General features: G+C 41.9%; 1 protein-coding gene across 1 annotated transcript in view; it reads left to right on the top strand.

The window, feature by feature from the left end:
• The window catches only part of LOC124594160 (G-protein coupled receptor GRL101-like), a 356,496-nt gene that overhangs the window by 22,322 nt on the left and 316,321 nt on the right, over positions 1-17,853 (top strand). Inside the window, exon 3 of the mRNA XM_047132516.1 lies at positions 10,229-10,345. Within this exon, the coding sequence (XP_046988472.1) occupies positions 10,229-10,345 (117 nt within the window). The remainder of the gene's footprint in view (positions 1-10,228; positions 10,346-17,853) is intronic.

Genomic DNA, 17,853 nt, shown 5'->3' with positions numbered 1-17,853 from the left:
GATCAATCAGATACCTTTTAACTCGTGCAGTACTATCACTTTTCTCATCTTCTCCTCTACTTTTTACTTTTCCGTATATCGAAGGTCGTCAGTTAAGGTATAACTGAAATCTGCGTTAAGCACAATTAATGTTGCGTTCTTTGTATCGAAAAATTTTCCTTCGTTCTGGTAGGCAGTTAACATATTCGGCAAACCAAATGCTCAATTTTTCGGCTACCTACACAAGAATATCAGGAGCTATGCTGTCGAACTGTATCTGATTCGTTAAAATGACGTAGAGGTAAGACGCCGGACAACGCCTACGACTACAGCCTTATGTGTCCACAAATGAAAACCCTGTACCTTCCAAGGACCAGGTGTAAAGAGAGATTACTGTGTATGACATTTTAAAGCTCTCGCAATGCCAACAAGGAAACCGAAAGACTCTCGTTTCGATTGTGTCTTGAAAATGTCAGGGTTACGTTGCTGGGTTGCTTTGAGTTATACATTCAACACTCCGGATGGAGCGCAAAATACGCTTTATGTGATATTTATTCGCATTAAGCTTCAAGCCTTTGACACACAGTTCAGATCATTATTTAACTCAGAGTTAGAGGAAAAGATATTATTGGTTGGAAGGCGGAATGTACGAGACGTTATTAATATATCAGTAAAGAAACTATGAGCAGCCCCAATGAAATTCTGACACAACATATTTTCAGGTACGACGTACTGCTGTCATTGTCTAATTTAATTGTCTGATTAACAATTATTTAACCTGACATCTCACTTCAGTCGTGCAGTTACTATTAGACGCTGATCTTTACGCATATGTAAAACATTCCTTTTACACTACTGGCCATTAAAATTGCTACACCGTGAAGAAATACGGATGATAAACGGGTATTCATTGAACAAATATATTATACTAGAATTGACATGTGATTGCATTTTCAAGCAATTTGGGTGCATAGATCCTGAGAAATCAGTACCCAGAACAACCACCTCTTGCCGTAATAACGGCCTTGATACGCCTGGGCACTGAGTCAAACAGAGCTTAGATGGCGTGTACAGATACAGCTGCCCATGCAGCTTCAACACGATACCGCAGTTCATCAAGAGTAGTGAGTGGCGTATTGTGACGAGCCAGTTGCTCCGCCACCATTGACCAGACGTTTTCAGTTGGTGAGAGAGCTGGAGAATGTGCTGGCCAGGGCAGCAGTCGAACATTTTCTGCATACAGAAAGGCCCGTACAGGACCTGCAACATGCGGTCGTGCATTATCCTGTTGAAATGTAGGATTTCGCAGGGAACGAATTAAGGGTAGAGCCACGGGTCGTAACGCATCTGAAATGTAACGTCCACTGTTCAAAGTGCCGTCAATGCGAACAAGAGGTGACAGAGACGTGGCCAATGGCACCCCATACCATCACGCCGGGTGATATGCCAGTGTGGCGGTGACGAATACACGCTTCCAATGTGCATTCACCGCGATGTCGCCTCGGGCATGGATGTGTGTAATGTCCTTAGGTTAGTTAGGTTTAAGTAGTTCTAAGTTCTAGGGGACTGATGACCACAGTAGTTAAGTCGTATAGTGCTCAGAGCCATTTGAACCATTTTAAATTTGGCGTCTGTAGCACGTCATGTTCGTGGTGTAGCAATTTTAATGGCCAGTAGTGTAATACCAAGCTGTAAAATCAAGGAATATGTCATTACATTAAATACGCTGCAATAATAACGATTTGTAAATTCCGTAAACACGAAAATTTAACTCATGCCTTTAGTGACATCTACGAAATCTGAACGACCTTCAATACCTACAATTGAGAACAATTGTTGCTGGGAAAGGGATGTATTAAACTTCCTTCGGCGATAATCATAAAATGAAAACTGCAAAACATATCAGTAACAGAGATACAGGTTCGGTATCTTAAATTTTATCGCTTGAAGGTTTTCATAACTGCTTTGCTGATAGTATCAGCAAACACGAGCTTTTCAAGGAATGAATATGTGTTTTAATGGCCAGCCGACGAGGAAGGCGGTCTCTCACGGAAGATGCCGTAAATCGCCCGCATCCATTTCAAAGAAACTTTGTCATCTGCCTCGGTAGGCACAGAGAAATCAAGAAAAATCTAAATGGCAGCGGAGAAAAGGATTTGTACCCCCCACTTACGGAATCGGTGTGCATGAACCGCTGCGCAGCCTCGCTCGATACACGTGTATATAGAACCAGTAAGAGGGGCATAGAATTAATCTGCGACGAATTAAAAAGCGATGTTCACTGTGCCTCTCCGACTATCAAATTGAGCAATTATTTCTGAAGAGGAATGCGGCCGATTTCGCTTCCCCCGGCTGAAAAAAAGTGATTTTGTATTAACTAACTGGGCGCATTTTATTTTACCTTGTTCCACAATATCCGGCAATCAGCGAGAATTCAGGCTTCTGACTAACGTTTAATCTTCTGTTTGTTCGCCGTTTGACGTAATTCCGCTGTCAACTACAGACCAGGATTTCTTTTCATTTGTACTGGATGCACAGCCGCAAACTAATTTTCGTTGTCAGTTTTTTCCAACTAATCCCTAACTGTTTGGACAATACACCGTTCCTGCTAAAGAATGACGATTTGAATGTAATTACTACTCTAATTCCAGTTTTCTCTGCTGGCCGTCAGTAGTCAACGTGCTATTAGCCGTGCAGTTTTACACCCTAAACAAGCAATGACCACCAGCAGTGAATAATAAACGTCAGTTCGTATGAAGAGAGGCCATTAACTTATGTTTGATTAACGCAGATACTCCTGAGCTTTTCATTTCTGTTACGTTAACAAAAGTGTGTCTACTTGATACTTTGTAAGGCTATTATTTTCATAGTAATGGAAATATACTACTGAAAAGAAGAAATTCAGAGAACTTCAACAATAAGTTCCCTCTTTCATTGTAAGGAAAGATTAAGATACCTCAATTTTTCAACTTTCGTCAAAGGTCTCTCTCTAACCACACAAACATCTGCATAGAGATTGTTAACGGGTTTATTATGTATATACTGGATGCCACATCTTTTGCTTAACTGCGTGACAAGATATGAGTCAGAGCTGCTAAATGTGAGGTGTCATGATAGAAATATTTTAAAAAGATGTGTGTGTGTGGGGAGAGAGAGAGAGAGAGAGAGAGAGAGAGAAAGAGAGAGAGAGAGAGAGAGAAGATGCTATTCACCACTCAAATAGATAATTAGCAGATTTTTATATCATCATGAGTTTAATTAAGTTATAAAAGAGCAAAAATATGCATTCTATACAGATCCATCATGAATCAGTCGCAGTTATTGAAAAAAATCGTGCAAATTAAAAGGCAAACCGTCTTATTTTAGCATTTGTTGATCTACAAAGACTCTGCGATTGAGTTTCATACAAATATGTAATTGATCTAGACAAAAAAAAAAAAAAATGCTTGTAGATCAAGTTACCGGCAGTGCCAGCATAGTTGCTTCAGATAATAGTTTAACAAAGTCCTCTTTTTCTAGATCGGCTAAGAATTGTTTTAAGAAATTTTAAGTCTGGAACCGCGCGACCGCTACGGTCGCAGGCTCGAATCCTGCCTCGGGCATGGATGTGTGTGGTGTCCTTAGGTTAGTTAGGTTTAAGTAGTTCTAAGATCTAGGGGACTGATGACCTCAGATGTTAAGTCCCATAGTGCTCAGAGCCATTTGAACCCTTTTTTTTTAAGAAATTTTAAATGGAGAAACGAATAAATCAAAAGTGTTCCTGGTGTCGTAACCACCTTTTGGCGACACGGTGCTTCCTCCTATAATAAAAATAAACTTCAATTGATGGAAATACTTAACATAGGAAGTTGAATAGTAGGCCTTATTGTAAGGTTAAAATACGGCGGCTATTCGGTAAGTAAGGTTCGATCGGTCGGGAAATGGGAACCACTGTGCAATTCAAAAATGTTTTATTTGAAACAATTAGCTAAATCTTCCATCTATTTCTCTAAATAACCGCCGGTCAGACTTAAACATTTGTCGTAGCGCTCTACCATCTTTCCAATGCCCTCGGCATAGAAGGCAGCCGCCTGTTCTTTCCACCTAATCTCTACGCGAGTGTCAAAGTGTTGTCTTTATAGCCAGCCGTTCATGTGAGCAGAAGCGAAACTCAGTGAGAACCAATTACTGGCTGTATCGTTGGTAATCAAATACTTCCCATCGAAAACGTTGCAGGAGCATCTTCATTGCCCCTGCAGACTGCGGGCGAGAATTGTCATGAAGAATGAAATGCATGACAGTCACGTTATGTGGGCTGAATAGCTTCAGGCGAAATCTCTCACCAGACCCTCACACTTGGCGGGAGACTCTCTTTTCTAGGCATCTTTACGTGCTCACTGTGTGCTCAAAACTGAAAAGAGCGACGTGACGCGATCCACGGGCATACTAGAGACACTGCCTAACACTCCTGTGCAAAGTTTCATCGGATTTTCAGTGTCGTTTTGATTTCGCTATAGATCGGATCTTATTTTCTGACTAGTCCTCGTAATATACAATCACCAAATAAGGAAGGAACTGTATTAATTAATGATGTAATTACATATAGAATTTATGATTGTTTCTGTTTATCACTGTTGATGACAATGACAGCAAACGAATTGAAGTTAAGGAGTAGTTATTTTAATAAATTAAAAGTGGTTTTCAACTATGACATCTCGATGTGACTGCAGACGCTATGTTTACCTTCAGTTCTGGCTTATGACAGTGAGATTCTGAGTTTTAATACGAATGCAATTTTAAAATCTAGGAGGAACAAGAATATAAGCAAATTTATCGAGGAACAGACTCGAGTGAAAGATGGTGATAATGAAGATGTAATGTAAGCTAGTGGGATATTGCCCACGAAAACACACTGTCCAGTCACAGTAATGTGGCCATCTGCCAAAAGCCTCAGTAACCACATTTTACAAAGTGAGGCCGACAGGAAGAGAGTGAATAGGCTCTGCAAGGTACCTACAGGGATGTGAAGCCATGCCTACTCCATTACCGTGGCCAGCTGCACCAGGTTTCTCGGCAGAGGATCCATGGCGCGTACAGCCCGATCGAGGGGGTCCAGTAGATTTTCAGTTGAGTTTAAATCAGGGGAGTTTGATGGTTAAGGGAGTATAGACCCAAATAATCCCACCTGCTACCAGGTCTTTTTCCAAAGCTGTTTCACAGAGGAAGACTGCACTGTAGTTCCTTCTCTAGATGACAAAATGGTAGATACCGAAATAGACGACAGAGGGATAGAGACACAATTAAAATCGCTCAAAAGCGGAAAGGCCGCTGGACATGATGGGATACCAGCTCCATTTTACATTGAGTTCGCGAAGGAACTTGCCACCTTTCTTGCAGCGGTGTACCGTTGGTCTCTAGAAGAGCATAGCGTTCCAAAGGAATGGAAACGGGCACAGGTCATACCCGTTTTCAAGCAGGGACGTCGGACAGATGTGCAGAACTATAGACCTGTATCTCTAACGTCGATCCGTAGCAGAATTTTGGAACACGTATTATGTTCGAGTATAATGACTTTTCTGGAGACTAGAAATCTACTCTGTAGGAATCAGCATGGGTTTAGAAAAAGACGATCGTGTGCAACCCAGCTCGCGCTATTCGTCCACGAGACTCATAGGGCCATAGACACGGGCTCCCAGGTAGATGCCGTGTTTCTTCACTTTCGCAAGGCGTTCGATACAGTTCCCCACAGTCGTTTAATGAACAAAGTAAGATCATATGGACCATCGGGGCAATTGCGTGATTGGATTGAAGAGTTCCTCGATAACAGAACGCAGTATGTCATCCCCAATGGAGAGAAATCTTTCGAAGTAAGAGTGATTTCAGGTGTGCCGCATGGGAGTGTCTTAGGACCGTTGCTATTCACAATATACATAAATGACCTTGTGGATAACATCGGAAGTTCACTGAGGCTTTTTGCGGATGATGCTGTGGTATATCGAGAGGTTGTAACAATGGAAAATTGTACTGAAATGCAGGAGGATCTGCAGCGAATTGACGCATGGTGCTTGGAATGGCAATTGAATCTCAATGTAGACAAGTGTAATGTGCTGCGGATACGTAGAAAAAAAGATCCTTTATCATTTAGCTACAATATAGCAGGTCAGCAACTGGAAGCAGTTAATTCCATAAATTATGTGGGAGTAGGCATTAGGAGTGATTTAAAATGGAATTATTATATAACGTTGATTGTCGGTAAAGCAGATGCCAGACTGAGATTCATAGGAAGAATCTTAAGGAAATGCAATCCGAAAACAAAGGAAGTTGGTTACGTACAATTGCTCACCCACTGCTTGAATATTGCTCACCAATGTGGGATCCGTACCAGACAGGGTTGATAGAAGAGATAGAGAAGATCCAACGGAGAGCAGCGCGCTTCGTTACAAGATCATTTAGTAATCGTGAAAGCGTTACGGAGATGATAGATAAACTCCAGTGGAAGACTCAGCAGGAGAGTCGCTCAGTAGATCGGTACGGGCTTTTGTTGAAGTTTCGAGAACATACCTTCACCTAGGAGTCAAGCAGTATATTGCTCCCTCCTACGTATATCTCGCGAAGAGACCATGAGGATAAAATCAGAGAGCTTAGAGCCCACACAGAGGCATACCGACAAACTTCCTTTCCACGAACAATAAGAGGCTGGAATAGAAGGGAGAACCGATAGAGGTACACAAAGTACCCTCCACCACACACCGTCAGGTGGCTTGCGGAATATGGATGTAGATATAGGTGTCTGCTTTCAGACGTTTCACGCTGTACAAGCCAATGGTCATCTGTTCTAGGGAGCATAAAACGTGATTCATCTGAAAAGGGCACATTCAGTGGACTTCCACTTGGGTAATGGGGTGCAAGAACCATCTTCGTCACCCATGAACAGAAATCAGCATGGGTGCATGAACCAGGCGCCTGCTACAGAGACCTATACAAAGGAACGTTGCCTGAACGGTAGTTGAGGAGTCGCTCTTTGTAGCCCTTGGGTTCATATGGCCGTCAGTTGCTCTACAGCTGCACTTATTTTCGATCGTACACATCTCCACAGACGTCGTTGACCGCTGTAATCTTAGACCCTTGGTGCACCACAGTTGCGTCGGCACCAATTTTGGATGGCGCTATTTTTCCATGCATGGTATGCTTTAACCACAGCGGCACGCGGACTGTTTACATACTCAGCCGTTTCAGAAATGCTTCCACCATTTGCCCGAAAGCCATTGAAGATGCTCATTTGGACGTCAGATAAATCGCTCCGACTTCGCATTACCCATAAAGGCTGCGCTGTTTTCCACATCCTTCCTAGACGCTCTACATATACCATCCGCTGATAGTGCTGTCATCAGCCTTCTGTGAGTAGTTATTGCACGTTGTCGTCCAACATAGGCGGTGATTCATTCATGTGACTGCATTCTGTGTATCGCACAAGGTGCATGGAAGTAGTTTTTTGTATTCTACAAGATAAAGAAAGTACAAGGCCACGAGCTAATAGATGCTGGGTAGATGACATTAACAGACAGTTGGAGGAGCCTGTTGCGTACAGCCAAAAACACTAATGTTTGTTGATATCAATACCATCAATGAACCACGACGACGATGAGGGCGAAACGACGACGACGACGACAAGGATGGTGATGCTGACGACGTACATACAGTCTGTTCTGTTTCAGATGTGGTTTCTATCACTATGTGATCAAACATTTTTGGGCCCCTGATTGAATGCTCTGTATGATGTCAAATTATAAATGAACAGGTACAGTATGAATTCAGTAAGTTCTTGACAGGTTTCGGGAGGTATCTGTACCAGTTACCTACGCACAAGCAGCACAGTTCCCGTAAATGGCGGGCCTGTGCTTTGTGGACGTGAAGCTGGTGCTCTGTGGTGTCCCAGATGTGCTCCCTCAGGTCAAGATCATACGAATTTGTTGGCCAAAACATCAGTATGGGTTCACTATCATGCTCTTAAAACAGCTGTATCACCGACACTAATCCTGCTGGAAAATGACATTTTCAGTAGGTACAAGAAGTTGCAAGCCGTTCGCAGTATTTTCACGTTGACATGGCGCTTTTCATTACTACCACGGGTCATAAGGAAGTCCAGATAGGTCTTCCTCATAGCGTAGGTTGCTGCCCCACCAGCCTGCGTCCGTGGCGCACTGCATGTTTCCAGCAGCCGTTCTCTTGGATGATAGCATATACGGACACGACCATCGACTGGTGTGGCAAGAAACGCGGTACATCCGACCGTTTTCCGTTCATCCACAATCCAGCTCGGTGACTCCGTGCCCATTCCAGTCGTAACTGACGGTATAGTTGGGTCATCATGGGAACACGTACGGATCGTCTCTGGCAGAGCCTCGTGTTCATCAATGTGCACCGATCAATGTGGTCGGAAACACTTGTGCCTGCACCGGAATTCACAGATCTGCTAATGATCGCTGCATCCTCTGCTTTACAAAGCCGGGAAACCTCTGCCCTCCACGTTCCGTGATAAGATGTCCAAAGCTTTGTCGCCTATTCCATAGTCCTCACGATAGTAGCAGGAGAACAGCCGACCAACTTCGGAGTTTCCGACATATTTGCTCCCAGGCATCGAAACATAATGACCTACACTTCGTTGAAGCCGCTGCTATCAGTGGAGTTGCCCCACTTGGGGCCCGTATCGTCGTTAGAATGATTTACAATTCGTCTCCGTTCCTCTTGTATAGTTTCCTTGCCGTGTCACGTGCCCGCAATGCCAGCAGACGGCATTCAGTGTCACTGAGGACAGTGGTCATAATGTGTTTATCACCAGTCTATCTATCTCTTTAATCGTAGTATCAATTCAGTGGTGTTTTTAGCCAGATTGTTATAAGCATTAGTAATTTGATTGGCATGAATAAGTGGGCAACAGAAAATTCTAGTAGTAACTGTATCGTAGGCGTCTCTTTTACAATAGAAAGCTCTGACCTGCATGGATAGCACACAATCGAGTCCTCCTGAAGATGTAACCAGACAAGTAGCGACCTATCGGCTAGCACAATTGTGTGGAGATTAACAAGTCAGTTGCTAGTTAACGATGAATGTTTCGAGTATTCTGATCAACCCATGGATATATCAACATAATATGACTAACTACTCTTTCTTTCTATATACATCTAATTATTTTACGCCCTATTAGCACGACAAAGTTACTATTTATTTCAGTTACTACTTCTGCTTACTTACTTATTATTTGGTGTAGAGCGCTATCTTTTTCTTAATAGATATCTTTCGTATTTTCCTAAACACTTTCCAATAAATGTTAAACACCATACTTTTGTACGTGCAGCTTTAATAAGGGCAGTAATAACGTTACAGAGCTCTACTGTCCGCTGTAGTAATTCAGGGGACCTATTATGTAGTTATGTTGGTCATCAATACAGGACAATTTCATACAGGTCTTCTTCAAAACAATACATTTAGTTACTTATGTTAGTTTGCTTTCTTAGATTGTGACATCACAGTTTCCACAAACAGTACAGTATTTTAGTCGATTTATCGTGTAGTGGTTACATTCCGAAAAGAATCTGTTCTCTAGCCGGAAATACGAATAAGTAGTTCAACTTAAGCTCAATCGATCGTAGGGTCATCATGACGCACATACAGACATATTTTGACAATCAGTCCTACTCATTCCTTAGGTCCAACCGGCAGATAACATCGCTAACATCTTCTGAGTATACAACAGTCAATGCTATCAACATCTCGCACAGAAAAATCGACTTCTCAAACACAGGACGTTACAATTCACCACGTAGCAATCTTTACCTTAGTTTCCTCTCTTTCATCGCTATCCGTCTTATTCCCTTCTATCTTCTGCTGTTACTTCTACACTTCTTTCTTCCTTCTTCTATTTCTTTTGCCTTTTGTTATCTTCAGTTCCTCCTCGTTTATCCCGTCTTACTTTGGTTCTGCCTTTTGTTTCTGCGTTCTTACTCTGTTTGTTTATGCAAACTTTTTCCATTATATCATTTATCATTTCTTTCTGTTTCTCTCATCCTTTTGTACGTACATTTATATTGCCTATTTAACTTTGATTATAATAAATATTGAAACAATTTTCGCTTTTGAGGCTTTTGATACATCTTGTGACGCTTTTAGACAGTGCCATTGTCATCAGTTCAATATGACATTGCATGCCCATGAAGTTTGTTTGTAATTTATGTTAAATTACTGTTTAATCTTTCGAACATTTTTATTTCAGAGTCCTTCGTGTGTGCTGTGACGCATTTCAAGTGTGCCAATCACTACTGCGTCCCAGAGGACGCCGTGTGCAACTTTGAGGATGACTGTGGTGATGGGTCCGACGAACAAAATTGCTGTGAGTAAAGTATTTCCTGCGTTTGTACAGAAGTAGACCGTTAATGAATTAGAACATCAGCCTTGCAGGTATCGAACTATGGAAGTTTTGCTTACGTTTTTATTTGGAAAACTGTGTTTCTCTTTCAGACTGATTCCTTATATCAAACGTATATCTTATCTCAACCGGGGTAGATATATGTTAATCAAGATGTCGACTCATCAGAGTCTTTATACTTGTTTTTCCTACTTCTCATAGATTTTCTTAGAACCGCCATAGATAAACGCCGGGTGTCATTAAGTTATTTACTGCAGGTTAATAAACCTTTTTATGTGGATAACTGTTACACTATTATTATTATTTTTGTGATCATAGCTCTATCAAATATCAATTTCATTCAGTCCCATGGTATGCCGCTTCGAAGGGGCACGACCTGTAGAAACGAATTAAAAAATTTTTTTAAAGTGTCTGCGCTGAATCTTTCTGATTGTGTAGACGAAAATCTCAATTTATAACGACACGTTTAGTAGCGCTATCTACATAAATACTCTTGAAGCAGGCTAACTATGTAGTACGCGAACTTTCATTTCTCGAAGTGTTTCTATTCTACCAAAAAATCCAGTACAGAAAAATAATTATCTGCACGCTTCAATATGCTCCGTGATCTCTCTTATCCTGTTTCTACGATACTTTCGAGGGATAGACTGTGGAATCGATAGTAGCGTTTACAGTTTGTCTCATACATTGTTGTTCTCAAACATATGGATGGTTTTGACGAAATGAACGTGTTTCCTCATCCAATTTCCATGGGAAGTCCTTAAACACGTGCATGAAGCTCTCATTCCGACTGAATTGACCGTTAACGAGTCAACCAGAGCCTTTTCATAGGCTACTTTAATCTGAGCTTGCACTATCTAAGCTTTCCTAGAATTCTCCAAATAAATCTTAGTCTTACATTTATCCGTCGTACTACTGATTTTGCTTGTTCATCCTACTTGACACAAATTTTTGTGTCTTATACATGATAGGAGAAATTATTTAGTTAAGGACCAACCACGTAGCCTTTGATAGATACAATTTCTGAATATCAGTTTTAACCGTATAATAATTGGATAACAGCAAATGTAAAACAAGAGTAAAAGAATGCAGTCGAAATAAATCACGCGACGCTGATGGATGTAGGTTAGGAGCTGATACACTAAAAGTAGCAGATGAGATTCACTCTTTGGGCAGCAATACAAGTGATGATAGCCTAGGGAGGGATAATGAATGTAAAAAGCAGACTGTCAGTAGAAAGAAAAGCATTTTTGAGAAAGAGACAATTATTAAAATCGAATATACATCTAAAAGTCGTTTCAGAAAGTATTGACCTGAAGTGTAGCAGTGTTCATAAGTGAAACGTGGAAAATTAGCAGTAAAGATGGGAGGCGAATAGTAAAATTTGAAATATGATGCTGCATATGAATTCTGAAAAATAGTTGTGTGGTTTGGGTAACTAATGAAGAGGTACCGAATCTAACTGGGGAGAAACGAAATATACGTCACTAGAAATAGTGGGACTACAGATTGAAATTATGAGAGCTAGCTTTTTCTGTCTTCCTACCACGCGCAAGAAATGTATTATTAAGTGTCCAGCGAATTAAATGTATATCGTTGCTGTTGTACCAATGAGTTGATATGTCACTTTGTGAATAACTGGTCACGATGTGTTTCTATCCAACAGCACCGCTCATATACCTGTTTTGTTCAAAGTAAAATGCTATTTTCTCCCTTCATTCCTTTGAGCTATATTGCAATATGAAATATTTGTCGTACTGCTGTCTTCACATTGACGAACTATGTGACTTTTTTAATGTTTCTAGTTTTTGTTACAAGTGAAACGCTTCGTTACTTAAATATTCAATAACTTCTAAGTCTTACTGGTGAGACTCTTTGCCTTGGAGATGAGATCGGATCATTTCCCATTCCTCGGACCAAGGGGGATCGTTATGGAAGAAGACCAGATTTGGCGGCCAGCAAGTTAAAATAGGACTACTTCACAAGTTACCCTCCCAGGAAAATTTTTGCGTAATATCTAGGTACGTCGCGTCAAAAGCTGGAACAGAACATGTAATTCATAGTAAAATTGGAATTTTATTTCAGGTAAAATTTCGCACGCTTTTCTGGTCCATACCAATTTCATATTATTTCTGTGAGCTGGCGTTATGTACCAGCTTTGCTCGAACATATGGAGTTACGGTGAAGTCAGATACAATTCATCTGAATAGAGCCGCACTGAAAGTCAATGGGAGTCGGGCGGTTAACTTATTTCCTCTGCAACGTATCGGAATTAAAGTGTAAATGCGAGGCTAAAACTCTGTGCGGGGTTATGTAATGAATCTCTTTACATTTCTCGAGATGTTCAAACATAAACTATTTTGGAGGACAAGCTTTTCGAAGAGGAGATGGATATCGGATAATTGCCGTAGAGGATGATAGTAGGATAAGAGCGATTCGTAGGAATTTCGTTCATAATACCAACATCAGCGTGGCCAGTATCATATCAGTGAATAGTGGCATTAGTCTCAGTTCGAACAGCGCCGGTATGACCATAACGCTTCGCATTCCCAAGCAATATTAGCCACAGTTATTTGTATGTTGTGACTGATACCAATCTTGACTCACGGACGGTTTCATCTGTGGCTGCTCTGGACATCATCCGCCTCCGTAGCTGCGTCGTCAGCACGCCTGGCTGCCATGCGGACGAATCGGGTTCGATTGCCGGTACTGTCAGGTATTTTCTCTTGGTGACAGGGCTGGTATGAGCTGTGCTCAGCCTCTTAACGCCAACTGAGGAGCTACTAGACCGATTAGTAGCGGTTCCAAGGTAAAAAAAAAAAAAAAAAAAATCTTACAGTGACTGGGAGAATCGTGTGCTGACCACGTCAATATAGCATCCAATTAATCGTTAATATGCTGACATATTCCATCACTGTCCGCCCCTGGTAGCTGAGTGGTCAGCACGACGAAATGTCATACCTAAATGTCCTGGTTCGATTCCCGGCTTTGTCGGAGATTTTCTCCGCTCAGGGACTGGGTGTTGTGTTGTCCTTATCATCATCATTTCATCCCCATCGACACGCAAGTCTCCATAGTGGCGTCATACCGAAAGTCTTGTACCCGGCGACCGGTCTACCCGACGGGAGGCCCTAACCACACGGCATTTCCATTTCCATTCCATTACTTTCATACACATATAGGAACTATAGTGTCTGGTAATGTTTCCGCGTTAACATTGTAAATATTAGTGGACAACAATTCGCAAGCCAACGTGTTGTACCGAGCGAGGTGGCGCAGTGGTTAGACACTGGACTCGCATTCGGGAGAACGACGGTTCAATCCCGCGTCCGACCATCCTGATTTAGGTTTTCCGTGATTTCCCTAAATCGCTCCAGGCAAATGCCGGGATGGTTCCTTTGAAATGGCACGCCTGACTTCCCTCCCTAATCCGATGAGACCGATGACCTCGCTGTCTGGTCTCCTTCCCCAAACAACCCAACCCAACCCCCTCCAACGTGCTGTAAAATTCAGTCAAACACTTTGACAAATACTGCTAACGAAAGCAAACGAAAGGGAACAGGTGCAGGCTGTATGAAATATTTACCGCCTAGCCTATATCACTTTGGCCTCAGCTTTCTCATATACGAGTGGCTTTCAATAAGTAATACAACTGACTTTTTTCTAGGCCAATTTCTGTTAAAAATGTGGAATTTGTTGTGGGATATCGTCGAATATTCCCCCTTCAGCTCTTAGGGTTTTATGAAGTTCCGTTATGTGGCAATGCTATACGTAGCCATCAAAATGTCGTCTGTAACGAAGGTAAGTTCTATGCAGAGAGCTGTCATTGAGATCCCTTTGGCAGAAAACTAGATGATAGTAGATATTCATAGGAGCTTGAAGAATGTCTGGGGATACCTGGCAGTGAACAAACGCGAGGTGAGTCGTTGGCCGAGGCGACTTTGAAATTTGCAACAAGGCCTCGCAAACTAGTCCGATCCTCCGCCTGCCGGCCGGCTGCACGCAGCGGTGACTCCTGCAATGTTGGAACTTGCGAACACACTCATTCGGGCTGATCGACCGATCACAATCAAACACCTCGCTGCTCAATTCTCCGCACCCGAGAGGAACTCGCAAAACTTCATTGTACTGATCTTCCACATCCATCCTACAGCACCTTTCGATATCCATCTGTTTTGCCCAATGAAAGATACACTCCGTGGGAAGCTGTATGTGGATGATGCAACGTCGACTATTAGAATGGTACCAAGCGGGCATATGGACCCTCCCTGCGCAGTAGGGTGGCATAAGGCCCTCGGATTGAACGGAGATTACGTTGAAAAATAGGGTTTTGTAGCCAAACAGTGGGAATAATATGGTGTATTGGAATCCTGAACAAAACCAATCTGCTTTCAGAAAAGAAGTGTTGCATTACTTATTGAACGCTACTCGTAATTAAACTTAAGTTCTCAGGCAGCGAGCGTTCCTGGTTTTCACCGTCACAGGGTCGGGAGCGAGAGCATCCGAAGTCAGGGAATGGGGTCAACAGCAAGTACTGCACTGCTTAGTCATGTTTGGTTGTTCTGTGAATAAGAAAATTAAACATTCAATTGCAATAAAATTATTTTGGGAATTTGACCACGTCATTGCGAAACCGAACAACAACTCAAATGCAGACATTTTTACCGGCTTTGCAGCGATTCTCTTCAGGCCGAGTGACTCACTTTATTAAAATTGCCACAGGTCGTGGCAGACATCGAACATACGTTAAATTACAGTTTAACGATCTTGTGAGAGTCAAATACCTCAAAACATCTGAAATGTCCTAAATACATTTTTAAAAACATGAATATATGGGGCAAATTAAGTAAGACCTGGAGAAGTTTTAAATGAAATTGTGGACGAAAAACGTCCACAGTAAGTCCTTTACATAGGGGGGTGGTCGCTTGTCGAATGCGTGAAATGATAAGCATTAGTAAGTAAGTTGGGAGTTAATAGCCGCAGAGGAAGGAAACACCCTGGTAATTCAGACTGCAGGAACGCTAGTAGTAGCTGATAAAACAAGAGGGCAATATTGCCACAGGATACAATTAATGTAAGGACACATCAAACCAGTAGACGGATTATGGTAATGAGAAAGACAAGGAACAGGTCATCTCCTGGGACATGGGTGAAGAGCGGGGCTGTCGGCAGGACGCTCCTGCGTGTGGGCGGGTGTGGCCACGCGGCTGACGTAGGGGAACAGTTCCACATATGGCCGCCGCCGTCGCCCTCACCCCGCGAGAGGCAATCTCTTACCCGACACCCGGCCCTCAGTGCCCCTTACACCTGCAGTAAATGCGCATTTCCCCATTCTGCCGCCCAATTTATGGCCCCGGGAGAAGCGAGGAAAAAAATACATGAAGTCTTATATCTGTCATTTTTCCTCGTACCACAAGTAATATATCTTTACCTAAGCCCTGCCGCGTTATCCTCATGGTGGCGGCGTGCGTAACGAACGATGAAGGAGTGGTTGTTATTGCCTTCCAGAAAGATATGAGAGATGTACTTGTACTTGGTGCGTCATAACCTAAAGGAAAATAATGAAGGGAACCTCGCTGTCAACCTTGTGAGTAAACCATAAATTTTAAAGATGGTAGCATTATTCACATGGCGAAAGCTCATACAGTGCCCAGTCCGGTATTTTGCCAGTGGTTAATATAAAGTCACTTCAGACAAAATAACATTACTAAGACGAAAGTGGACGTCTTTAAGAATCAAGGGGACATTTTGTCACCATGCACTACACAGAAACAACTAGAAATTTCTCATGTAACAAACTGCTCCAAAAATACTTTCTGCCATGCGTAAAGAGTAGCAAACACCAAGGCGTGAGCCTTTGAAGGAGGTCAGCTCATCGCTTAGTGAACATAGGCACCTACCATTTGAACTGCACAAGGTATCTCAAAATAAAAACTAAACAAAGTATTTTAATTTTGTTCATCAAATGAACAGAATAGTTGATAATTAAAACTAAATACAGTGAAAGTAGAGAGTAAAGCTGCTATCGCAGAAATGGGAATATCCTATTGCAGGGCCGGCCGTTGAGACCGAGGCGCTTCAGTCCGGAACCGCGATGCTGCTACGGTCGCAGGTTCGAATCCTGCCTCAGGCATGGATGTATTTGATGTCCTTAGGTTAGTTAGGTTTAAGTAGTTCTGAGTTCTAGGGGACTGATTACCTCACTTGTTAAGTCCCATAGTGCTCAAAGCCATTAGAACTAATTTTAAAAAGGAAACCCAACTTCACACAGTATTCTATAGCAGAATATAACAGTAACATTTATTCCTCTTGAACATAGAGGTAACATTTTATTACACTTTTAATGCCACGTACCCAATGGAAAACGGGTGGGGCAGGGGGGGGGGCAGTTGTGGGGGAGGACGTTTCTAAACATTAAAAATTATTTGATCATGAATGTGAGCATAGAAATTAAACAGTAGATATTTTGATGAATGTGAGAATAGAACACACTTCAGAGAAAGCAGGAGGAAACAGTTTTTTGTGTGTTTATGAATTCCTAAGGGACCAAACTTCTGAGATCATCGGTCCCTAGACTTACACACTACTTAAACTAACGTAAACTAACTTATGCTAAGAACAATACACACACCCATGCCCGAGGCGGGACTCGAACCTCCGGCGAGAGTGGCGGCGCAATCCGTGACATGGCACCTCAAACCCCGCGGCCACTCCGCACGGATTTTTTAAAACTATTGTTCAACATTGAGGTCCAGTAAGAGAGAATCCTGATCTCCCAACATCTCCATAACTGCAGGGAAAAAATCCGACATAACAGGCTTCATATGTAAGTGATATTATAAAACCATATCAGAAATGGTTTGGTACATTAGGACCCTATTACAGTATTACTGGAGAAAGTACAGCATCACAAAATTTTATATTTGTATTTTCACTCTTTTGGATATACTAAAGGGGGGGGGGGGGGGGGGGAGGCCTCACCTCTAAAGAGAAATGCATTTAAGATAATGAAAAATATTTATAAGATCGTAGAAATTATAAAATATACATGATAATTCCCGGAAATAACTATCAGGCATTTGTGGGTACTTAAAAACATATATTCAGTAACGGTGCCCAAACAGATTGACCATCAGTCTCCAAACACTCCATCCTTACAGAACAAAGAAAACATGTTCACAAACATAGACTTCGTACCGAGAATACAATTCATCTTGCGCAGTCCATATAAAATCATATCAGAATTGAGTTGGTACATTAAAAAAACAAGTTATAATAACTCAAAAGCACATACAATGTCATACTTGCGTTGTCATTACTATTGGATCTGCAAAGAATATAAGGGGGTAAGGAAAATAATTGTACATCTGGAGAGTGAAACATTTAAGATAATAAATGATAATTATAAGAACCTAGAAATGTAAAGCGTACGTGACATTTCCATAAATGACTGACAGGCGTTGAACTATGTA

This window comes from Schistocerca americana, chromosome 2, assembly GCF_021461395.2.
Source record: "Schistocerca americana isolate TAMUIC-IGC-003095 chromosome 2, iqSchAmer2.1, whole genome shotgun sequence".
NCBI classification, from domain to species: Eukaryota; Metazoa; Arthropoda; class Insecta; order Orthoptera; family Acrididae; genus Schistocerca; species Schistocerca americana.
Note: the sequence above shows the minus strand (reverse complement) of the source record. Positions and strands in the feature narration are given on the sequence as shown.